This window comes from Petaurus breviceps, unplaced genomic scaffold (genome assembly GCF_028583685.1).
Source record: "Petaurus breviceps papuanus isolate PSGF00001 unplaced genomic scaffold, PetGlider_PUasm1.0 90730, whole genome shotgun sequence".
NCBI lineage: Eukaryota > Metazoa > Chordata > Mammalia > Diprotodontia > Petauridae > Petaurus > Petaurus breviceps.
In genome coordinates, this window is record NW_027187324.1 from 12,045,774 (window position 1) to 12,071,731 (window position 25,958).

The 25,958-nt window shown below is 35.4% G+C and overlaps 1 protein-coding gene across 18 annotated transcripts in view; it reads left to right on the top strand.

Annotated features, from left to right (window-relative positions):
• Positions 1-25,958, top strand: part of LMO7 (LIM domain 7) — a 262,077-nt gene that overhangs the window by 138,215 nt on the left and 97,904 nt on the right. For 17 of the 18 annotated variants that reach the window (XM_069066814.1, XM_069066823.1, XM_069066813.1 and 14 more), the window contains one exon: positions 10,471-10,577. In XM_069066814.1, the coding sequence (XP_068922915.1) occupies positions 10,471-10,577 (107 nt within the window). Of the gene's footprint in view, positions 1-10,027; positions 10,047-10,470; positions 10,578-25,958 lie in introns of those variants that run through there. The other variant, XM_069066826.1, reaches the window with a different exon arrangement.

A 25,958-nucleotide genomic window follows, 5' to 3' on the forward strand; every position in this document is an offset into this window, starting at 1 on the left:
GTATATATATATGTATATATATGAGTGTGTATAGAGAAAGACAGAGATACACATCTGTATCTGTACATACAGGCACATACACAGACAGTCATTGAGGGAATTTGTTTTGCTTTACTATGTGTGTTACAAAGGATTTTTTTACTTTTTCTTTTTTTCATTGGAGTGGAGGTAGGAGGGAGAGAAAATAGATTTCTGCAATTAAATTAGACAATTAGAAATATAGAGATGTGGGAGTTATATAGATGCAGAATGCTGCATGTAAAATTTGCACTTTGTTACAAGAGACCTCATGAAGTGTGGGTAATTTAGAAACTTATAACAAAAAACTAAATAGCATAAAACTTTTTTAAACATAAAAAGTATCCTAAAGATTTAAAACAAAATGTATCAATAAAACTTAAAAAAAATGATCCCATAATCTCTGTTAGAAGGTGGTTCAGGAGGCAGGAGGAATTCTCAAGAATGAAATTCCGAGCATACAGAGAAACACTTCTGTTTAGAAAAAGGGGGAGTCGGTTGAAGGGACTGGTGTTACCATGGTATCATTCATAAATACAGAAGAAATATGGAGAAATAATTCATAAATAGAGAAGAAAGATACAAGGGCAGTAAGGAAGATTGAATATGAAAGAGAAATATGGTGCTACAAGAATACTATTGCTAAACATAAACAATAATTGTTAAGGAAAACTAAGGATTACTGAAAGTTTTTTTTTAATGAAGCTGTGTTGGTAAACATAGGATCAAAAGAAGGGCTAATACTATTTATTGAGATGAATGGAGCAGTGATAAAGGGTGACAGAGTACAGCTTATCGACTTTTATTTTGCTCCTGTTTTCTCTGCCAAGGAGAATGATCTTTGGTCTGGAAAGTACAGAATAATAATGGCAATTAGAAAGTTGATACCCAAGATAAGTAAGGAGATGGTAAGAGAGCATCCAGCTGCCCTAATTTAATTCAAGTCAACAAGCCCAGAAGAACTGAATAGTAATGAAACAACTGGCAAATGTGATTGCTGATCCTGGAAAGATCGTAGAGAGTGAGAGTGGTACTGAAGAATTAGAGAAGGAGAACAAATACTCAGAATTTTTTTTTAATGTACAGGGAAGAGCAAGGATTCTGAAAACCATAGAACTTTGGCAAAATTTCCAAACGTTATTTAAATGATGGCTAGTAGACATTTTGAAAGAGGAAACTGAGAACACTAATACTCAGCATAGAATCATCAGAAATAAATCTTTTGTTTGTTTTTTACAGGATTTTTAAACTTTTAGATGAGGGAATACTATAGACAGTGTTTACCTAGATTTTGGTCCAATCTCTCATGCTATTTGTGTGCAATAGAGTTAGACAATAGTATAGTTAGGTGAAATGAGAATTAGTCACATGACTGAATCCTAAGATTACTCATGGATGGTTCAGTGTCAGCCTGGAAGGAGCTCATCAGATGATGTGAAACTAACAAATTGGGTGATGTAACTAGGATACATAAAGACCTTGATAGGTAGAACAATGAACAAAATAGAGTAAAATGAAATTTAATGGGGAGAATTATAAAGTTTTTGTACTTATGGTTTTTTTTTTCTTTTTGGAGTGGGGAAAGCAGGGCAATTGGGGTTAAGTGACTTGCCCAAGGTCACAGGGCTAGTAAGTGTTAAGTGTCTGAGGTCAGATTTGAACTCACATCCTCCTGACTCCAGGGCCAGTGGTCTATTCATTGAGCAACCTAGCCACCCCTGTACTTATGTTTTAAAAAAGATCAACTTCTCCAGTATAAGATTGTCAAGACATGGCTACATTTCTGTGCAAAGGGCACAGAATGTACAGAGGGCACAGGTGTGAGTTGAATATGAAGGGATGATATCTAAAAAATAAAATTAAGGTGTGAAAGAGAGGAATGTAGTGGGAGAAAGAGAAAGGGAGAGATAGAATGGGGGTAAGTTATCTCACATAAAAGAGGTAAGAAAAAGCTTTTGCAGCGGAGGGGAAGAGGAAGGAGATGAGGTGGAGTAAGTGAACCTTACTCTCATCAGAATTGATTCATAGAGGGAACAACATAAACACTCAACTGGGTATGGAAATTTATCTTACCCTACAGGAAAGTAAGAGAGGAAGGGGATAACAGAAGGCCGGGGGTGATAGAAGGGAGGGCAGATTGGGGGAGGGGGTAGTCAGAAGCAAAATACTTTTGAGGAGGGACAGGGTGAAAGAGAGAGAATAGAATAAATGGGGGTGGGGAGAATAGAGTAGAGGGAAATACAGTTAGCAATAGTAACTGTAAAAAAAATGAAACAAGTTTTTTTTCTGATAAAGGTCTCATTTCTCAAATGTATGGACAACTGAGTCAAATTTATAAAAATAAGAGTCATTCTCCAATTGATAAATGATTAAAAGATATAATTAGTTTTTGGGTGAAGCAATCAGGGCTGTCTAAAGCCATATAAAAATATTCTAACTCATTATTGATTGGAGAAATGCAAATTAAAACAGTTCTGAAGAACTACCTCATACTTATTAGATTGTCTAATAGGACAGAAAAGGTAAATAACAAATATTGGAGGGGATGTGGGACAAGTTCATTATCGCACTGTTGGTGGAATTGTGAGTTTGAGATTGAATCATACTTTATTTTTCCTTTATTTTCTTGAGTTTTTTTCTTGTCTGTGTTTTCTTTCACAATGATTATCATGAATATGTTTTGCATGACTACACATATATAACCTACATGAAATTGTTTGCCTTCTCAATGAGGGGTGAGGGTGAGGAGGAAGGAAGGGAGAGAATTTGGAACTCAAAGCTTTAAAAATGAATGTTAAAAGTTGTTTTTATGTGTAACAGGGTGTAATGGGAATGGGAATTTGAAGACCTCCCCTGCTTTGAAAGTAAACTCTGCCCCCTAATAGACTGAATGTAATCACATGGAGCCTGTGGTGGGAGGAGTTTGCTGAAGGGAAGCAGAGCTCACAGGAAGCTGGGAGTCAGAGCTAGAGAGACAGTGGGCTTAGTGAGCTTAGGCAAGGAGGTAGAGAGGTTTGTGAGTAAATATGGATCTTGTATTGGTTTGTGGGAAGGCTGAAGGATGCCATGGCTCTTACTGTTCTTATGGCTTGTTAATTTCTTTACTATTATGATGGAATCAGCTTACTGGTTTGGGGATTTGGTTTTCTGGTGTTTAAATAAATGTTTCAGTTCTGTCTTATATATGGAGAGTTTGGTATATTTTGTGAAAGAATGTCATGCAATATTTATAGTCATGGTCTTTATCATGATGGTGGGTAAATATTGCATTGGCACCACACTGGGGAAAAATAAAATACTAAGTAAAAGCTTTTAAAAAAAGAAGAAAAAAGAATATCTCTCTTCCTTTAATATGCAGCTCAAGTAAGATCTTATAGACCTTTCCTGTCCTCCCAACTACTAGCACCTTTCTTCCAAACTATCTTACATTAATATTTTGTGTATATTTGTATGTATTCACTCTATATTTATGTTGTGTAACTGAACAGTTGTACTTTCTGTTTCCCCATTAGACACTTAGCTCTTTGAGAGTAGGGATTCTTTCATTCTTTGTATTTATATCTCCATAGCCCAATGTCTGACACATAGTAGGTACTTAATAAATATTTTTGATTGATTGAATCACTATAAAATCACACTATAAATCTTGGAAACAGTTTTCTAACTTATTTGAAAATCTTCCAAAGGAAGAATTCCAGTGAATTTTGTACTCATTTCTTACAAAATATTACAAAATGAAACATCTGACCAGATTAACAACTGATTCACATCTAAGCAGATGGAGATTTGTCAGCTTCGTTCAACAAAGAAACTGAAAACTGTCGTGATTTAATATGCACAGCTAAGAATATTCTTCTATTTAGATCTGTATTATCTTTGTGAGGTGTTTTTCCCCCTTTCACAACCATGAAAACCAAAGATTGAAATCAAATGAATTTCAAACCAGTCTTTGAATTGCTCTATTATAGAATGAAGTATTAGACCATAGTAAATGAAGGATAATGGTAGTTGCATTGGGTAGATACTCCACAGTTGTCTGTGATGAGAAAATGAAATGTGACCCATCTTCCCATTCTCTGATTGGCTGATAAAATAATTCCTTTGAGGTCATGACATAGCTCCCACTTTGCTCTAGATAGCCTTATGTCAACAAGACACATGACCTTAGGGTCAAGCTTGAATGAAGCTATCTGTAGTGAGCTCATTTTGACTATTCTGTCCCTCAAAACCTTCTGCATCCTCTGTCTTTTCATTCTCTTCTTGTCCAGTCTGTGAAGAAAATGCCACCACTTTCTTTGCCAAGATTAAGTTCTCTCCTTGTACCCTTGATTCCACCCCTTCTGGAAGCATATCACCTGGGATGGCATCCTCAAGATTTCTTTGTTTTCTGGCTCATTTCCTTTTTGTGTGCAAATGTACCATCTATTTCCCCTTTCCTTAAAAAAAGAAAACTTTACTTTCCCCCCTATTATCCCATTGAACTGTCCTATCCTCTGGTAGTCAAATTTCTTTAAAAAACATAGCTTGCTGAAATCTTACCTTTACTTCCTTATCTCCTCCTCTTTTTACAGCCCCTTAAAATTTGACTTCTGACTCCACCACTGGAATAAAGCTTTTCTTTCCAGTTTTGCCAGCACTTTTTAAATTGCCAATCCACTGTCTTTTACTCAGACCTTATCCCTTTCAGTTTCTTGACAGATTTTGATATTACTGTCCACACCTCCTCTCCCCCTCCTCCCAACACCTGAATATTCTCCCTTCTCTGAATTTTTATGTTACTGCTCTTTCCTGGTTCTCCTACCTAGCCTCAGTCTTCTTTGTTGGATTATCCATATTCTCACTCCTTATTCTCCTCCCTTTTTCTCTTATTCTTCCCCTCCTCCTTTTTCTTCTTCTGGTTCCTTTTCTTTCTTTCTTCTCTTCTCCACTTTGTCTCTTTTTGCCTTAGTGTTCTCATTTAGAACTTTCCACAATCTATTTCCATCACCCACTTTTCCAGATATTTCACATTCCTTTTGCTGTTCTCAGTACTTGGCATGCTGTCTCCCATCTCTGTATGCTTCTGTGCAATTTGCTCTCCATGCCTATGATACAGATGACTACAATACAAATCGACTGACTTTTACCTCTTCAGATTGTTAGCTTCAAGACCCAGAAAAGATATCATTTCTTAAAGTAAACCTTTCCTGGCTGATAATCCTAGGTTTAGTGTTTTTTTCCCCTTCTCAAATTATCTTACATTTACTTATCTTTGTATATGTTGTATACTCCAATAGAGAATGTAAGCAGGAAACATATTTTATTTTTTGACTTTGTATGTGTTCCATGTCCAAAACAATCAGACATCAAAGATATTTAATAAATGTAGATTGAATTTCCTTGAATTAAATGATTGATTCTGTCATTTCTTTGCCTATCCCATTCTGTTGCTACCTAAATCCAATATCAAATGTTTTTACTTTGGAATAACCTCTAACTTTTAATTATTGCTCTGATATTCAAGAGAATGTTTTTATTTGAAAAGATTTTAAGTCCACTCTTAAATCAACACTGAGGTTTGAGGAATCTTGGATGTTGGATTAGAAAGAAGATAAGCCCAAATGAAGATAAATTCTTAAATATTTTTTACATAACTACCACTTTCCTGAGTCAGTTTGGTTTTTCTAGTTTTTGAGTAGATAATCTTTGAGGATATTTTGGGATTTATAGCTGTTGATAAATTAGGTTGACTAATATTTCCTATTCTATAGATTTGACATATTTTATACAATTTTCTATAAATTACATACAGTTTTATATAAAATTATACATAATTTGGGTTAATTTTCACTCACTTGGCAGGTACTAGTAAAATTCTAAATTATTTAGGGATTTTATCATATTCCACATTTATAACACACTCTTTAATTTTTAGTTTACTGAAATAATCTTTGTTCCTTAATAGATTAGAAAACAATTGAAGAATAATATTCTTTGTTTCATGCTTTTAAAAAATAATTTAACCAGCAGGGACAGGTATAAAAGGAGGCTGACAACCTAGATGAGATATGATGAATTAAGCTCTTTTTTTCTGAAAAATGTCTTCCTTATTATGGACTAGATGGCCTCAGAAGTTCCTTTCAACCTTGAGGTTCCATGTAATTCTTTGTGATACATTTTTTGGTTTATGTGTCTCACTATGCCCAGTATTCCTTTGACACTTACTTGAAGACTTTGGAAGGGCTGCACCAACCTACTGAATCATGGGATAGGAACATTTTTACTTTCTTTCTTTTTTTTTTTTTTTTAATGGGAGGCTAAGTGGAAAGAAGGGAAACATCAAAGATCATCTTCTCTTAGTTTAGAGTTTTTGCCAAGGGCTTGTTTTGGGGATTAGAATCTCTGAGAGTGTAGGCAGAACACTGGCCTAGGAATCAGAAGATTGTGCTGCCCATCTGATAACAGCACTTTATCTTCATGGAAAATTATGGTGGAAGATATGGACCAATTTCATTAGGAATGTGACTCAATATCTGCATTTAAATCTTCATCAGTTTTATAGCAGGGTCAAGTTCATTGCTGGTATTAATAATCTTGGATCATATTGCTAGATTCATGAACTGTTGATAATTTGTTTAAAATAGTTAATAACTGAAACATTTAAATATATGATTTATTTATAAAATGTTTACCCTTAAGAACTGCATATTCACAATTATGTATATTTACTGTTGCCATAAAATGAACAGATGTTTCCCACTCAGCATAATTAAAAGTTTCTAGTTCTTTGATAGCAAATGTTTAATGATATAATGAAGGAATTAAATATTTAAATATTGAAAATCCTTCAATATTTAAAAAGAACTGTGAATGAATCTTTGTGAGCATTACCCTCTCCAATGCAGATTATAGCCTCTCAATGACTTAGACAATTTTTATGAATTGCTAAATTCTCTAAAATGTAGTCAACCTTTTGGGGATGAATTCCACTGAACTTGGCTTTTTTGGTCCTTGGATAATAGTAGCAACAACAACTGTTAATAACAATTTAAAAAATAGATAGCTTTTATATAGTACTTACTATGAGTCAGCCACTGTGCTAAGTTCTTTACAAATATTTCATTTGATCCTGCGAGGTGGATGCCATTATTCTCTGCCCTCTCCCCCCAACAAAGTGACTTTCTCAGGGTCACATACAGTCTGAGGCCAGATTTGAAATCAGGTCTTCAGCCGACACTTGTCCACCATGTCCTCTGGCTGCTACAATTAGCTACTAACAGCTTTCCATTTTGGTGTTGGACCTGTCACTGTTTGCCCTCCATTCTTAGAGACTTTGAGAAACCCTAGAGAGATAAGTGAAAGATTTGACTAAAACTGGCTGGAATTTTATTGCAAAATAGACTCAGAAAATTCTCTCTGGAGCTTATAGTTAGGAATCAATTCCAATCTGCCATTCTGGGCTTATAATTTCTCTGTTACACACATAACTCTCAGAATCTTAGGAGTCATCTAGTCTCAGGCTCCCATATATTTTTTTTTAATCTTTGGGGGAGGAGCTACTTTTCTTTTCTTGAATGCCTTGAAATCATCAGTGGAAGTTCTCACAGTGAGGTTATTCCAACATGATGGGGAGGAAAGTAAAACATTGATAGATAGGCTCTCTTCCTTCTTGGGAATCTTAGTAAATTGAGTAGAGGTCAAAGTGATGGTAACTAACTTGAGGAACTATGAGGTAAAGTGTGGAGATTTCCTGGTAAGTCCTCGTCTGATGATAGAGAACCTCTGACTTAGTTTTTCTTCAAAAAAACTGAGGCCCAAAGTGTCTAGCTCAAGGTCATATCATTATTAAGTCACAGAAGCACAATTAGAGTCAGACTCCAAGGCCATTTAATTATGATTTGACCAGATTAGCCATTTATTTTGTTTGCTATTTTAAATGAAATGTTTGTTTGTTTGCATGGAAAACACTAAAAGTTAATAGTAACTACAACCCATTTCATGAGTTGAGTTGGGCGTGGTTTCTTGGTGTGTCGATGAACATAAAACATTTATTTCATAATTTTATATCTTCCCTGAGGCAACTGCCTCCCAAGGTGCTTTGAAACATAAGAGAAAAAATTAAGTTACTAGTGGGCACATGTCCAGAAGCTGCCATTTAAATCAAGATTCTGATCACTATACATCCTACCCTTATTGAATATGCAATGTATACTTCCATAAAGTTCCACTTAAAAAAAAATTTAAACGATAACAATTCAAATGGTTTTCTTTTATTTTCAGACTGATACAACATATAACCTGCCTTATGATATTTGAAACTAGAATTTAATTACATTTTTCACGACTGGTATATTTGTTCTCATTCTCTACGATTACATTTCAGCCTGTCTTTCATCTTGTGATGTTTTAAAATCTTTGAGAGTGATTCTTCAAGAGATGAGTGTTTATCTCCATCAATCTATTCATATTTGCCAAGCAAATAGATGCTAATTTTCATAACAAGTATCATTTTGCTTGTGAATTTATTTTTAGCATTTTAACATTAGTCAGCTGATTTTTAAAATTTTAAACTAAAATCATCAGTTGGAAGGCCTTCTCTTCCGATGCTTTTCTTTTTATTTTCTTGAAGTTGTAAGACTATGTTCTTTTAGAATTTGGACTGTTATGAACACTGCAATATCATTCTGCTTAAACTGGGTTCTGGAAGCTGCGTGCTCTATACTGTTCAAGACAAAAGCAAAAAAACAAAAACCCCACCCCAAGCCCTTAACATTAGAAACTCTAATTACTTGAACTCTTCAGAGGTGAATTATAGCAGTCATGAATTGCATGATTCATTGCATGAACTTCAATAAGGAATTGAGTCTTGACTCCATTTTCTCAAACTTCCAAAAAAAAAAAAATTATTCCTTTTTTCTTCTGATGAGTAGGGGTAGATTGAGAACCTTCGCCTGGAGTTGTCTGGGTTTGGGCTTTTGGGCCTATTTAATCTTTGACTCATTTTTACTAAAAAGTGAATCAGGGCTTCCAGCTTGTAGCTGAGTAATGAAAACTGAGTTTTACTGCTCCACTCTGTAACAGAAACCCCACACCTCTGGTCATAAATACCTCCTGTCCTTTGGCTTATCAGGAATCATTGTTCCTCATCCATCATCCCTTTATACTTAGGCCATTTTTTCCAGATGCTTTCTTTTTTTTTTTTCTTCAAGGATCCAAACACATTTGATCACAACTTTTTCAGTTTTCTAAATATTCTTTTTCTCTCTATAACCAACCACCTTGACCTCTTTCTTATAGGGACATGAACCTTTCAAGGGAAGAAAGACAGTACTTGCCTTTCTCCCAGTAGAAGGGCTGTATGCTTTTCTACCAGGGCCAACTATTGAAGGAAAGAGAACCAGGCTCCATATCAGCTCATATGCCAGCTAGTGATGTAGTCTTGCCAGAATGCTTGAGTTTATTCAGATATGCTTCAGCATGCCAAGCCACTAGGAACATGTTCCCTTTCATGTTTGGGACCATGAGGACAAACCCTCATGGAGTTGGCACTGGGGGCAAAGTGCTGATAGAATTATCCTCTCAGAGAGTAAACATGTGAGCAATTGAGATTTACCCAGAATGTCTCTGGAATACACTCCGTATGAACATTTGATTTGCTGTTGGCATGTGGTGTTCTTTCATTCTACGTGAATGGAAATCAGTTGTTTTGTGAATCAGCGATTCTCTTTTTGGAATTAGCTGTGACCGAAATCTTTATAGAAAGGGGGTGGGGAGTGGGGAAAAAGAGGCTTTCGTTTTTCCAAAGCAGTTCCTGTGGCAGGTGCAGAGGGTGAGTAATGCACACACCTAAGCCCTGTAACTTAGCCAATGAAAAAGAACCTTGTCCTGACTGTTTCCTATGTCCTGTAGCATGGTTTCTCTCTCTGTCAAGGGCTCACTGAGCAACCAAACCCAGCTTTCAGGTGTGGTATTCCACAGTCCTTCTGTAATTTGTGATCATAGAAACAGAATGTTCCTCCTCTTACTTCTTCCCTGCCAACAGTTTCTGGGTGGGTGAATGTCAGTAGCTGGAGTTATTTTTAAAGAGGAGAGGTGAGGCTTGTCGTGCAAAGCTAGAAAGAGGGCGTTTGTTTGCAGAGCATAGCTGACATCAAAGTGTAGATTACTGCCTAGTGGCTAGGCACTTGTCCTATAACAGGTAATGTTTAACGTGCCAGTCCCAAAGATCACAGCAGCAGGAGCTTGCATCCAGGGATAAAGCATTACTCTAGTTCATCCTGTGAAAGATTGATATACTGCTGCCTATGTCTTCTAAAATATATGTATATAAATCTATATGAACACGTCTTGCTGCCTCGCTTTTTGGAGCCTGTGACTGGACTTGGAAGTGTGGAAAGTTTTATCATAAAAAACTTGCAGGCTCTGCTCTGGGAAGTGCTTGACTAAGCACTCACTTTCCGCTTCTTTTCACAGGATAATGTAAATGTTTTTCTGAAAGCTTGTGAAAAGACTGGATTGAAGGAAGCTCAGCTTTTCCATCCTGGGGATCTACAGGATTTATCGAATCGAGTCACGGTCAAGTAAGTTTCACCTGTTGGATATCTTAAAAGAAACAAACCAGAGCCAAACTGTAGGGCCATTCTGTCGGATAGTCAAGTGAGAAGGCGTATGGAGAATACATAGAGAAGGAAAAATTTCCTTCTTATCAGGTTTCAACGAGGAAATTTCCAAAAGTGTCAAATTGGCTGAGGTGAAATGAAGTTGACAAGAGGATGTGTGTGCTGTGTTGTAGAAATTTTAATCTGTACAGTTAAATGAATTGACTAGTTAATATTTTTATTCTTATATAATAATTAAAAAAAGATGAAATCAGCCATCACAATCATAAAGTTAATTTGATTGTTCTACATTTATAACAATTATAAAATGAAACTAAATAATTGCTTTGTTCACAGTCCCCTTCCCCATTCAAACACTATTATCATTAAAATGAGAACTGGATAGTGGTAAGGGACTCTTCCTTACTCCTTATATTGCTAGAGCATATAGGATTAACAGGCAGGCTCCTGGATCTTGTTAATTGTGAGTGATTTTTAAACAAATAATTAATTTCTTATTTTAAAAAAATTGGAAAAGAAAATGAAAGTGGGAAGAAGTGCTGTTGGATATTTGCATTTTAAATTCTTTTGGCTGTGGAAATAATAAGTCACATTTAAAGTTTGTGAAGGAAATCTGACTTAATTTTATTTTGTAAGATTAAGAAAGCATATTATACATGTCTTGCTGCCACAAAATCAGTAGTTAAGTAGTTCCTAAGACACATGACAGGAGACAGTTTTTTACTGCATGATCTTGTTTTTTAATAGTCACTGTTTTCTTGCTGTCATGATTCTTAAGCATGATATGGGTAGGGCTAAATCATTTACAAAGGTCAAGTTGAAGAAAATAGAAAACTATTCTAATAGAAGAAAATGAAAAATAATTTCATATCAGGCTCTAGAAATCCAACATATATGACTTTAATTGTTGATGAACCCAATTGTTTGTGGAACATTGCTTGTGCTTTGTTCATTGTCTTACATTACTCACCCCCATCTGCTGCATTATTGTATACTAGCAAAATGATAAAAATATATACATTTTTAATTCATTGAAAAACATTTTGTGTTCCATTCTCAATTGGGAGGGTGAGGGGTTGGAGTAGGAGGGAGAAAAGGCAGATTTTTGCTGATTAAAAAACATAATTTAAAATAAGAAAGCTGTTGTGACAGGTTCTAATTTGGGGGACTTGGTGATATATAAAATGCAAACTATTTACTTCTCTGCTTTGCAAGGTCATATTTATTTTAATGGACCTTAAACATTTTGATTAATTTGCTCTAATCAAAACATTGTTTTGTAAGACCTATCTGATGGGCAAGAAACTTTGGTTTTTGAGAATTCCTTTTTTTTAAAAAAAAATCCAGTTTTCTCTTGATTAAAGATAAACATAGTTCCCTGAAAAAAAAATTATAGTTTAGTTTGCCACTTTGAAACCACAGTGTTTGGGCTGGTCATGAACATGGCAAAACTTGTTGCTTGACTCTTAATTTTTAAAAAATGCTTAATAAAAGCTTGCCTAGATCCCCTTTTATAAGATTTTATGCACAAATTGTTAAGTAAAGCCAGCATCCTGGCTCTGTTTTGAGTGAAATTCAATTACTGACAAAGTGAAACTGGGAGGTCACATACAAACATACACGTAGTTGTAGTTGTAGTGAGAAATATGCTGAACAACTTGTTTTAGCACAAACCACAAGTCCATAAACCAAGGTGTGTCTTGGTAGCAGTATTATAATAAAATGACTAATGAGTGGAAACCTTCATTACACCTGAGAGCCCTTCCTGTGTTAATCCCAGTTCCTCTTGATCATGGAGAAAAAGGAATAATTCTGGGTCTTCCAAGATGGAGGCCAGGACTATAGGAAATGAAAAAAACTTTTTTGGCTGACTGTTTAGCTCTTAATTCACATGGTTTTCAAATGCTGATCAGAACTTTCTTATACTATTTTTAAAAGATCTGGCAGGTTAAAAGAAAGTCTGTGTTTACCAAATAATTTGGATTTGTTTAATTTTTAATAAATGTGTAATTTGCTTTTAGTGCATGTATGATATATCCTGTTAGCCCACAAAAAAAATCTTTCTTTTCTATTTGTTAGTTTCATACAATAGAAACAAATTTTATTTTCTATGGAATCTTGGCACCAATTGACATTCTATTTAAGGTGGGTGAGAATTGAGGGTAATTGCCAAATTTACTTTTCCTAGGGGAAATTTTAGAGTAAGAATTACTTATTATTTTTTCCTCTTGCCAACAAAATAGAGAGGAAAAAAGAATTCCTTTCCTGGAATTTTATACTCAAAACTTATTTAAAAATACTTATTAGCTCTTAAAACACTTTAAAAATCAGTGATTCTCTTGTAATATGAGAACAAATTTATATTTCTACAAATATTGATGTGTATTTTGGGTCAGAGTTGACCCTTTGGAATTTTTGAGCAGTGAGCAGATACTTTTTGACCATGTTGTTCTGTATATAAATTAAATTGAGTAAAAAAATCAGTTATGTTTATCGCACTTTAAAATGAGTATATCAGAGTCTTATAGATCTCAAGCTTTCAGGGACTTCATAGTACAACTAGTCCAACCCTATTATTTTACAGGTCAAAAAACTATTGTTGCTTGGTTGGTTTTTAGTTGGGCCTGACTCTTCATGACCATATTTGGAGTTTTCTTGGCAAAGATAATGGAGTAGCTTGCCATTTTCTTCTCCAAGTCATTTTACAGATGAGGAAATTGAGGCAAACATGGTTAAGTGACTTGCCCAAGGTCATCCACTATTAAGTTTATGAGATCAGATTTGAACTCAGGAAGATAATAAGAGCATAACAATAGCTAATAAAGGAATGGACATTATTTATATTTCATGTTGGGCATTGGTAACTGGATTTTGAGAAAAAGGATTAGTGTAAACACATGATTCATGTGTTGGTGCTTAGGGAGGGGAGAGGAATCTGAGAAATTGTGTATTTGTTATGTGTTCAGGGTCAGGGTCAGTAGTGTGAGGAGAAACAGGAAGATTAGGAATTATTAGAATAATTTAATCCAGATTTTGAAAATAGGAGTGTTTCTTCCTTTCCTTCAGTTTGGGTTTTAGAGGTTAGTCCACAATAAAGCCTGTATATAACTAATCATATAGGACTAGAACTCTTTACCTTATTCATTATTTTTGGTTCTGTTTATATTCCTATAACCATATCCAATTACTTGATTTTATTTTGAGATCTCCTACTAGGAAATAGTAGTTATTTGAATTTCCCACTTATGTTATAATTTCATGTATTATAGGGAATTTGTTTTTTTCCAGTTTTGAATATGTGATCCTATGACTAACAGTATTATGTGTTTATTAAACTGCATTGACATTCTTGAACATATGGGTCACATATAGAAAACATGGTCTTCATTGCTGCAGAGTGAAGCTGTCTATACACTCCTAAATGCAAAAAAAACAGCTTAGAGAAGAAAGTATAATTACCATGACAATCTGCTCAGTCACAAAAAGTATTGCTAGGGGAAGGGACAAGTTAGAATGCTCAACAACAGTTGTTGTGGCATACAACTAGTAAAAAAGATGCAAGGCAAGTTGGAGAAAGAAAACTAAGATACTAGCCCACAGGTCCTGAGCTGAAAGGGTGAAATGTAGGAGATCTAAGCATTTGGAAAAGCTTTATATCTTCTAAATGTTCAAGCAGGCTTATATGTATTAGTTTGCATGTTGTCTCCCCCTTTAGATTGTAAGCTCCTTGAGGGCAGGGACATTTTTGCCTCTTTTTGTATCTCCAGTGCTTCTCACACTGCCAGGCACATAGTAGCTCTGTAAGAAATACGTATTGGGTCAATGATTGATTGACTATCTTTCAATTTTTGGTGCCTACATTCTGGCTGAGAGATAAATCCTCAAAAAAAAAAAATAATATGAACTCTCTCTCCCCTCCCCAAACCCCAACTAACCCTCTGCTTTTTTTTGGTCTTTTTTTTTGGAGGGCAATTGGGGTTAAGTGACTTGCCCAAGGTCATATGGCTATTTTTTGTGTTAAGTGTCTGAGGCTGGATTTGAACTCAGGTCCTCCTGACTCCAGGGCCGGTGCTCTATTCACTGGGCTACCTAACTGCCCCAAACCTGCTGCTTTTTACTACCTCTCTCCCCACTCCCTCCCTCAGTCCTGTGATTTCCAGGACTTTATATTTAAGACCATTTTTTTCCCCACAATGTGATTGTAGAAAGATTGTAGAAAGTATCGAAACTAATTTGCTTTACTATACTATACCAGAGAGAGAAAATGTTATTTAAATTTCAGTATTGATTTATTCCTCCATTTTTGTGGAACCTAAAAATTCACAACACAATATAGATTTTGCAAAAATAATTATGATGTTAAAAGGATTGTGATGCATATAAAAGATCCTAGTAGTGGTTTGAGAATGAAAACAGTAAGAATCTGTATGTTGTCAGCGCCTTAATTCCACAAGAACAGCGAGAGTTGGAAGAGAGAAATCTATGATATTTCCTCTCCCTCACCATGTGAAAATAATGGTTTGGTGTAAATTTGGTTTTTCTCTAAAGTTAAAAAAATGTTTCTTGATTTTCATAGAATAACATTGTCATTGCTCTGGGAGCAAAATTTCCAGATGGCATAGTTCTTCAAATAGCATGACAAATTGGAGTTGAGCCAAGTATATTTCTGTGTATTCATTATTCCTATGAATATAAATGTACCTGTATTAAATTTCTCATTTGGCACCTTATTTTCAAATCTAACTTTTGAAAAATCTAGTACTTCTTTTTTGGAGATAATTGCCCCATAACTAAACCAGCCTTCTTTATGAGCTAGGTTCTTTCCAGTCCTTTGAATCTCACTGATATCTAAATTTGGCATTGTAACCTGAGTCTAGTGACTTCCAGCTGTCAATACTGTTACTATTTTAAAATGTTGAACACCTCCTACCAAGTGGTTAGGAAAGAATAAAACAAAAAAGGGATTTTACTGGACTATGTTCAATCAGCTGCCTAAATCATTCCATTGAGTAGTTAGGGAAATGAACCACGTTAACCCTTTCAGTACACTTTTAGTGCATGTTGCAGGGCAGTTGATACTTAATAATAATTCTCTTCAGAGGTTATATACACATCCTTTATTATGGAATTTCTCATTACTGTGATTCTGTTGGCCACTAAAAACTGGGTTGGTGTGTGGCCCTATGTAGCATCAATATAGGTAAAATTTCAAAGATGTTGCAGTATATCTCAGATTTTGTTTTATTCTCCATTCTTCTTTGTTTCTTATCATTTCTCCCTTAGTGAATGATTGCTTCCCAACTCCTACCATCTCTTTGGGTCTCTGATTCTTATTCATCAAAACTTACCTGTCCTTCATCCCATTCCTTGAAAGTTTTCTTAAAGAACTTGGCTAGAAGAGCTAACATCTTAGATTGAATTAATTAATTGGAAATTAATGATGTGATGGGTTAAAGCTGATAACGTTTTTATTTTAATGGGGACTGCCAAATGAGTGAGTAATATCAGCAATTTTATATACCCTGGAAGACCTGGAGTAGAGATTTGCCTAGAGAGGTCTTGCAATGCTCTTCACATCATGGCATGTAAGGGCCATCTTCTCTGCTGCTGCTGTGTGATTGACCATTCCAGGCACCAAAACTTCTAAAGTACATGCATAATAATTAAAACTTTACTTACCGTTATCAATTGACCAGTATATATGAAATTCTTTGTCTTAAAAGTTTCATTAATCTTAAAGTACTGGAGATTTTAAACTTGTGCTTCTTTCCATACATAATTTTGGACTTGGTCTGTGGGATCCCATCTCTCCAATTACCTCAGAAGTCTTCTAGACCAATCCCTACCCCTCTTGCATGATTGACTAGTAGTCATCAGCTTCTGCTTGAAGATGGCTGGTGATGGGAAACTCACTACTCTTTGAAGCCATCCATTGCATTTTATTATATAAAACTTCAATTTTTAGGAATTTTTCCCCTTATACTGAATTTTGAATTGACTTTATGGTTTGTGGTGGCCAAGTGAGTCAGTCTCAGCATAATCACTTGTAAATAAAAAGTCAGTCTGAAGAGTGACAACGCTAATGATGCTAATGAAGAAAATAGAGCAGTATAGATGGTAAAGTGCCTGCCTCCTTTTATTAATTGTAAATGCTAGAGTTGGACTTTATCTATAAGGTCCTTTCTAGCTCTAAGTTCTGTGATTAAAAACAATATTGATAAGAAAGGGTCCAAGGACAGATCTTTATCTATTAATAGCTAGCATTTATAAAGCATTTTAAGGTTTTCACAGCACTTTACAATATGTTGACTCATTAGATCCACTAAATTTAGATTTATATCCATTAAATACCATGTTTTCCTAAAGGCTGAACTCTCCATTCCTTTGATTCCATTCATAAAACCAATTCTTATAAAACTGTGTTTTTACCTAACTCACATCTCTTCATTTTATCCATAATAATATGAGAGACTTTAATAGAATTTCAGCATCCTGAAAGTCAAAGCCACACCTGAAAAATTTATTTCCTCAGGAATGTAACTGATAAGTGGCTATTCAGCCTTTGCTTTGAAGACTAAGTCCACTCCTTTGCCGAAATTGATATGCTGTGATAGCATTTTTTGATCTATTAATTTATTGACCCTGTCTACAAAGGAAATAAGATGCATAGCTTGACTTAGATTGCAGAAAACATTAAAATTATTTGGAGATGTGATAATTGATTAGAAGTTAGTTTTTAAAATGAGCATAACTACTTGTGAAGGTATATGCCTTCAGCTGAAGATTGAATTTAAGGAGTTTACACTAGTCTTACTCAGTGTGTCTTTTGAGAGAAATGGTTATTAATAACTAATAGGTTTGGGGAGATTCTGAGTTCCCCCTTCATTTTCTACTTTCAAGACTTCAGCTTCTTAAGGTCAAGTTAAACTTCTTTATCTGACCCAACCCAAAACTACCAGGAATCTCTACTCAGGTGAATTCCATTCAATCAAGCTTGGGTGGAGACAGATCTTTTGTCTAGATAGGCCAAAGCTGGGGTGGTCTGAGATAGAGATAGTTTCTATGTCTTTCGAACCTTTTTTAATTATCATCTTTTCATTGAGTAAACTGACTTGTAGTCTGTAAGGCATGCTTGGAATAGGTTATTCTAGGCATGGTGAGAAATGAACTTGTTTGTCCAGTCCCCCTGATAACCTACCGGATGCTTGTTTGTGATTCTTGTTTGTGATTGTGGGCTATGGGTAGGAATCTGTTCCATAGCCATGGATCAAAATGAAGCTAGATTAGTATTCCTGAAATGTGAAAACATGTGACTAATCTCACTAAGACAAGTAGGGATGGGGAAAAGGGATTAGAAGCTAGCAAATTCCTTCCTTTTGCCTTTGTTTACCTTTAGTTTTATTAATCCTGTCATTTATTTACCATGATATAATATTTGTTTTTTTCTTCATATGCAGTAATATTCCAGAGGCAAATGGTAACTCAATATAAATCACATGATCTTGGTTTCTCTCTAGGACAGAGATGTTAAATAAGCATTCCATAACACTCCAGAGTGTGACCCAAATCAGATTAAAATGTAATTGGGAAATATTTAACAAAATATTTAAATGAAAATATGATAACATAGGTAAAATTGCATTTTAAAAAACTGTAGGGGTCTTTGTGTACAGATTAGTAGCCCCTATTTTTTTCCTTTAGGAGCGGGGAGTGCAGTGCAATTGGGGTTAAGTGACTTGCCCAAAGTCACATGGCTAGTAAGTGTTAAGTGTCTGAGGCCATATTTGAACTCAGGTCCTCCTGACTCCAGGCTGGTGCTCTATTCACTGCTCCACCTAGCTGCCCCCATTTAAGTCAAGATTTGTGTGTGTGTGTGTGTGTGTGTGTGTGGGCCCTATTTTCCATTTGAGTTTGATATTACTGCTTTAGGGGAAGCAGGGTTAGACAGATTACCTGAAAAAGAAGTGAAGATTCTGGTGGACTGAAAGATCATTGTGGGTCAGCAATGTGATATGGCAAACATGAAAATTAAGCAGCAGACAGTGAGGCTACAGCTAGAGAAAGCTGGTGTCCAGGATTAGGAGGAGTGATAGTCTTAGGTCAGATCACATCTGGAGTGCTGTGTTCATTCCTGGCATCATATTGTAGTAAGAGCATTGACTTTCTGGAGTGTCTAGGGATATGCAGCCAAGATGATAAAGGACAACAAGTTCACGTCCTGTGAAGATCAGTTGAATGGAAGAGGAGGAGAGTTGGGGATTTATGATATGTCCGAATATTTAAAGAGTGTCACTTAAAACACTTGTTCCATTTGACCCTAGAGGACAAGTCCAGGACCTTTGGCTGGAAGTTCCAAACAGGCTCAATGTAAGGAATAATCCTGATGATTAGAAATATGTCAAAGTGTAATGGACCATCTTGGGTGATGAATTAGGTTCCTTCTCACTGAAAGTTTTTGACCAACAGATAGATGACTGTCCAGTATGTTGGAGAGGTATTGTCTTATTCAGGTATGGATTGGACTAGATGGCCTCTGAGATCCCTTCTGAGATTTTGTCACAGGTCTGCTTTAGGACAGAATTGTAAGTGCTAGCAGTTTGGGTCGCCAATGGATGATGCAACTTTGGCATTCATCAGGACATTGAACACTAAATGAATACTTTCTAAGTAGCCTGACTGTAGCTTATAACTTATAATACTTATAATAAGTATTATAATTATAACTTATAATACTTAGAAATTCTATTTTCAAAAGGAATGCTGATGGCAAGAAAATAAATCATGGATAGTTGAAATAGTTGGCAGAACAGATAGAGCAGAAGAAAGTTCAGCAGGACACCCCAAAGAGCACTGCAGCTTCATATTCTTAAGAGAATGAACTTTCTCATTCCCCAATTGATATATGATCAAAGAATATGAACAGGCAGTTTTCAGATGAAGAAATTAAAGGTATCTATAGTCACATGAAAAAATGCTGTAAATCACTATTGATTAGAAAAATACAAATGAAAACAATTCTGAGGTATCACCTCATTCATATCTATCAGATTTGCTAACATGACAGAAAAGGAATATGATAAATGTTGGAGAAGATGTGGAAAAATTGGAACACTAATACATTGTTGGTAGAATTGTGAACTGATCCAACCATTCTGGAAAACAATTTGGAGCTATGCAAAAAGGCCATCAAACTGTGCATGTTGGGGTGGCTAGATGGTGGAGTGAATAGATCACTGGCCCTGGAGTCAGGAGGACCTGAGTTCAAATCTGACCTCAGACACTTAACACTCACTAGCTGTGTGACCTTGGGCAAGTCTCTTAACCCCAATTGCCTTCCAAAAACCAAAAAAAAAAAAAGAAAGAAAAAGAAAAAAAAACCTGTGCTTATCATTTGATCCAATAATACCACTACTAGGTCTGTATCCTAAAGAAATCATAAAAAAAGGAAAAGGACCCACATGTACCAAAATATAGCAACTCTTTTTGTGGTGGCAAAGAATTGGAAATTGTAGGGATGCCCATCGATTGGGGACGATCTGAACAAGTTGTAGTAAATGAATGTAATGGAATCTTATTGTTCTATAAGAAATGATAAGCAGTTAGGTTTCAGAAAAACCTGGAAAGACTTACATGAACTGGTGCTGAGTGAGGTGACCAGAACCCGAACATTGTGCACAGTAACTGCGCAATATCACAGTAAACTGTGATAAGCTATGAAAGAATTAGCTCCTTGGCAATACAGTGATTTAAGACAATTCCAAAAGAGCTGTGATGGAAAATGCTGTCCACATCCAGAGAAAAAACTATGGAATCTGATTTTCTTTTTTATTTTGTTTTTTTCTTCCTCATGCTTTCTCCCATTCATTCTAATTCTTCTATACAACATGACTAATGTGAAAATATGTTTAATAGGAATGTATATGTAGAGCTTATATCAGATTGTAGGCCATCTTGGGGAGGGAGGGGGGAGAATTTAAAACTTATAGAAATAAATGTTGAAAACTAAAATAAATTAAATTAAAAAAACCTATAGAGTCTGAATGCAGCTCAAAACATACTATTTTATCTCTTTTTGTTTTTGCTTTTTTTCTTTCTCATGTTTTTTCCATTTTACTTTGATTCTTCTCTCACAACATGACTAATGTAGAAATATGTTTAACATGATTGTACATGTATAACCTATATCGGATTGTTTGATGTCTTGGGGAGCGGGGAGGGAAAGGAAGGAGGGAGAAAAATTTGAATCTCAAAATTTTACAAAAATGAATTTTGAAAATTATCTTTACATGTAATTGGAAAAAAATACTATTAACTACAAAAAAAGTGAATGCATTTTCAAAGGGTGCTAATAATTAATTACTTTTAGTTTAAAAAGATATGTTAAGATATTTTAAAGATATGTTGAAGGTAGAGAGGCAGAATGGTAGTGTAATAGAGCATTGGGCCTGGAGTAAGAAAGACCTGAATTCAAATCCAATATCAGATACTAGCTGTGTGACCCTGGGTAAGTCACTGAACCTCTTTTTGCCTCAGTTTCCTCAGCTGTCAAATGGAAATAATAATAGCTTCTATCTCACAGGGCTGTTGTAAGGATCAAATGAAATATTTGTAAATTGCTTTAGTGCCTTGCATAACATAGATGCTTAGTATATGCTTATTCTCTCCCTTTCCCTTCCCTTTAATTATAGGTGAGGGCTTTCTATTTATTAAAGTTCAGTAGATGCTCCTTTACTTGGTTACTTTAAGAATTATTCCAAATTAGTTTCAAGTATGTACTTGAAACCAATAGAACAAAAATACTCTAATTTAGACTTGCCAATATTTCAGGCTGGATTTCCTCTCATTTATTCAGAAATAATAAGAGTAAGTAGATTTAATCAGGAAAGCTTCCTGGAAAAGCTACAAGTTCGAGCCAGGTTTTAAAGGTAGGTTAAAACACTTTGTAAAATGGCTGTTTCTAAGTCTTCTTGTCTTATAAGTCATAATTCTCTTGCCATTTGAGAGTACAGAGTACATGTAATAAAAAAATGATTTAAATCTGGCATTTTATTTGTTTCTTACTTGTCTTAGCAAAATGAGTGATATTATATGTAAAACAATCTAAAGTTAACATCACAAATGATAATTCTCTGTGTAGGTAGTAAAATGTAGTTAGAACTTTGAACTGCTGGTTTGTCAGAAGCCACCAGTTGGAATTTAAGTGAATTCTTTATTCTAATGTTAACCAGTTTAAATTTATTTATTTATTTTTCAGTTAGATAGGGCTTTTATTTTTTTTTTTGAATTCATTTATTTTTTAGTTTGCAACATTGATTTCCACAAGATTTTGAGTTACAGATTTTCTCCCTGTCTCTCCCCTAAAAGAATCTGACTTTTCTTTTGGCTCATATGAGTGTACATTCTGCAGTACATTCTGAACCCAAGATGGCAAGCATATTGAATACCCCTTCCCCCAATCTGCCCTCTCTTATAACCCCCCAACCAGCCCACCCCCTTACTTTCTTGTAGGGCAAGATGGATTTCTATATACCCCATTGCCTGTATATCATTTCCCAGTTGCATTAGACAGGGTTTTTATATTGGAAAAGTTGAAGAAAGTTTTAGATATTTTCATGGGAAGATTACTGGCATTATTGTTTCTCTTTCTTCTTCTCCTGACTCCCCTACCCCCTACCCCTTCTCCCCTCCCCAAAGAAATTCAAGCTCCAAATATGTGAAGGAAATTTAGGAAATTCTCAACTGAAAATAGGCTGATCATTATGTAGCAAAATGTGATGGATGTTAAATGGAGAAAAAGCAGTAGTGGTGGCCTAATTGCTCATTCATTCTAGATTTCCCAAGACAATCCTGATTTAAGGAAAAGAAAGTGTACTTCTCATGAGAAGCAACAAGAGGACTCTATGTGTTGCAGTTTTTGTTTCCAGTAATTAGGTAATTTAGGAGATCAGAGACAATACAGGAAAAGGTCTTATAGACAAGAGTGTCAGCAGCATCTGAAATAAAAAAAAAACAAACTGGATTGTAAGCCCTGTGTTTGAATACTAATTGTTATCTACTAAGTTACTGTAAGGCCTTGGATATGTCATTTCAACTCCTTGCACTTTAGTTTCATTATCAGTATAATGGGGAGATTGAATTTGGTGATTTCTAAAGGTACCACTTTTAAATACCTTTTTATTTTCCATTGGAAAGAAAATGGTGGAAGTGAGCTCTTAAGAGAATTCTCTAAAGTTACTAAAAATCGATATTTCATTGGAGGAGGTAAAGCAGCAAGTTCATAAATAGGCCTGGATTTCTACCAGAGGCCAACTGCTTGTATGATACTCTCACTCTTGGCCTCTTATTACCACATCATGGAATTCTCTGGGGAAAAAAAATTCATGGTATCCATTACCTATTGACTTCTTAAACAAAACAAACTACCATATTTAAACATCACACCCACCTAAAGTAATTTGAAACTCTCAGCAGTTAAGAGTAAGCTACTTAAATGAAAAAAAAATTTTTTGATTTTTTTCCCCTACCCTTCTCACCCCCAAGAGGAATGACAAGATGATATGGGAACTTAAAGAAAAGAATCTGACTTTTCTTTTGGCCCATATGAGTGTACATTCTGCAGGATTTATATTTTCCACTTTTGGAAAACCTAGGGAAAAAAGCAACTTGCACTTGATAACTACAGATTATAGGTTCCAGTGTTAAAAGCCTTAAATGAGGAAGATTTTGAAAATAATCAAAATCAACTTCTTTCACCCTAAGGTTTTAGTTTGTTTAGTATTCTCTCTCTCTCTCTCTCTCTCTCTCTCTCTCTGTCTCTCTGTCTCTCTCTGTCTCTCTCTCTCTCTTTTTCTCTCTCTCTCTCTTTCTCCCTCTCTCCCTCTTTCCTGTTAAGAATAGAAATGTTCAGTGTGATTGATTTTGCTTAGTTTTTGAAGAGTCTCTAATTAATGGTGACATTTTTTTTGAGTTCAGGTTTTTCTTGAGGGGGTAAGGAGGAGAAGGTGAATTATGACCTCTAATATTTCTAGGTTTAAAAATCACAGAAGTATATGTGCAGCCAGTTAGCAGAATTTCCAGTCACTTTTCCTGAAATAACGTGTAGGATGATTTCTCTAAAATGAATGCCTTCTCTTTCATTAAAAGCAGAATAATGCAACTCTTTATAACAAAAAACCTACAGCTAAAGCTTTCCTTATCAGGTGGTGGAGGATGGTAGATAGAGTGTCTGACCTTGGAGTCTGGAGGACCTACCTTTGACAGGTGTCTCCAACAATTTCTTTTCTTTTTTCTTTTTTTTGCTTTTTGGAGGGGTGAAGGCAGGGCAATTGGGGTTAAGTGACTCACCCAAGGTCACATGGCTAGTTTTTGTGGTAAGTGGCTGAGGCTGAATTTGAACTCTGGACCTTCTGACTCCAGGACCGGTGCTCTATTCACTGTGTCACCTAGCTGCCCCATTCTCCAACAATTTCTAGGTGTGAGACTAAGGGCAATTGGCTTAGCTACTTTCTGAGCCTCAGTTTTTCCATACATAAAATACATAGATCCTCTTATATGGTTTTCTCATATAAAAAATGAGGATAATAATACATACCTCATGGGATTGTTATGAGGCTCTGTTAGTAAAGTACTATGTAAATGTTAGCAATCATTATTATTAATGACATTTATATAGTGCTTACTATGTTTTAAGAATTGTGCTAAGTGTTTTACAAATTTTATCTCATTTGATCCTCACAACAAACCTGGGGGATAGGTGTTATTATTACCCCCGTTTTATAGATGAGGAAACTTAGTCAAACAGAGGTTAATTGACTTATCCAAGGTCACATTGTTAAGTGTCTGAGGTTGGATTTGAACTCAGATCTTCCTGATTCCAGGTCCCATACTTTATCCACGTTATCTCTCAGGGGTTTTCTTTCTGTATTTAAATATGCAGAAAGGTTGCTTTTGTGAAATTATTTATGAAGAGCCTATTTGCCAACTGCTTCCTATATGCCAGGTAGGCCCTGTGCTAAGTGGTTGGAATACATAGAAAGGCAAATAACAAAAATATCCCCCCTCAATCCCCAAAGCAGCAGCTAGTATCTACCCTCAAGGAACATAGATTCCTTGATATATATATATCTATATACATTGATATCTATATAGATAACCAGGAAAGTACATATAGATATTTACATATAGAATGTAAGTATATATAGATAGCATATAAATCTATCTACCTATCTATCTATCTATCTATCTATCTATCATCAAGAAAGTACAAATATACAGACTATATCTGCTGACACAAGAAGGCATTAGTAGGTGGAGGTGGGTGAAGAAAGACTTCCTGGAAAAGGAGAATCACTTTTAGGTTAGGCAGAATCACATGTTCTGTATCCAGAACCCTACCTAAATTATTATTCATACTATAGAAAATATCTCTTGAGTCTTCTCATCTATATTGCTTGTAACTCAGGTTATGGCCCAAGAAATCTGAATGGGAATATGGACTGTCTCTGAGATCAAGAAGCATTTTGGGTTTGTTTTAGTAGGCAAAAGACAGCAGCCGTAGAAAACCAAAAGGCCTATTTAGAAGTTATGAGAGTAAAATCTCTCTGTATAGTATTTCAACTACATATGCTCCACAGAGAAAATGAAACAGATTTTCTTTAGTTGTTTTTTAGTCATATCTGACTCTTCATGACCCCATCTGAGGTTTCTTGGCAAAGATACTAGAGATGAGTCCCATTTTTTCTCCAGTTCTTTTTACAGATGGGGAAACTGAGGCAAACAGGGTAAAGTGATTTGCCCAGGGTCACATAACTAGTGAGTGTCTGAGGCCTGACTTGGACTCAGGTCTTCCTGACTTGGGACCAATCCCTCTATCCACTGTGCCATCTAGTTTTAGATACAAAATCTATTGAGTAGAAGGATTAATGAAGGCTGATCAGTTATATTGGTTATTAGTTGAACTTCTACTTTCTGAAAATTTGAAGTTAGATAGTGATAATGACTGTTATTCTATTATCATTCCAAGATTCTGTGATTCAATGAAGTGATTTATTTGTTCAGAATCATGAGGGTGGAGGATTTGTCAGAACTTAAGATTCACCTAGACCCCCTTCTTGCTAGTACTTTCTCCCTATTGATTATTTTGTTTATCTGGTATGTACTTTGTCAGTATGTGGTTGTTTTCATGTTGTATCCTCTCAGAGAGATCTGCTTATTTTTTCCCTTTTCTTTGTATCCCTAGTGCTTAGCCCAGTTCCTGACATATAGTAAGGACTTAATAAATGCTCGTCAACCGACAATGTATCTCATATTTGTCTCATGCTGACTTGTCAACTAATTGAGACT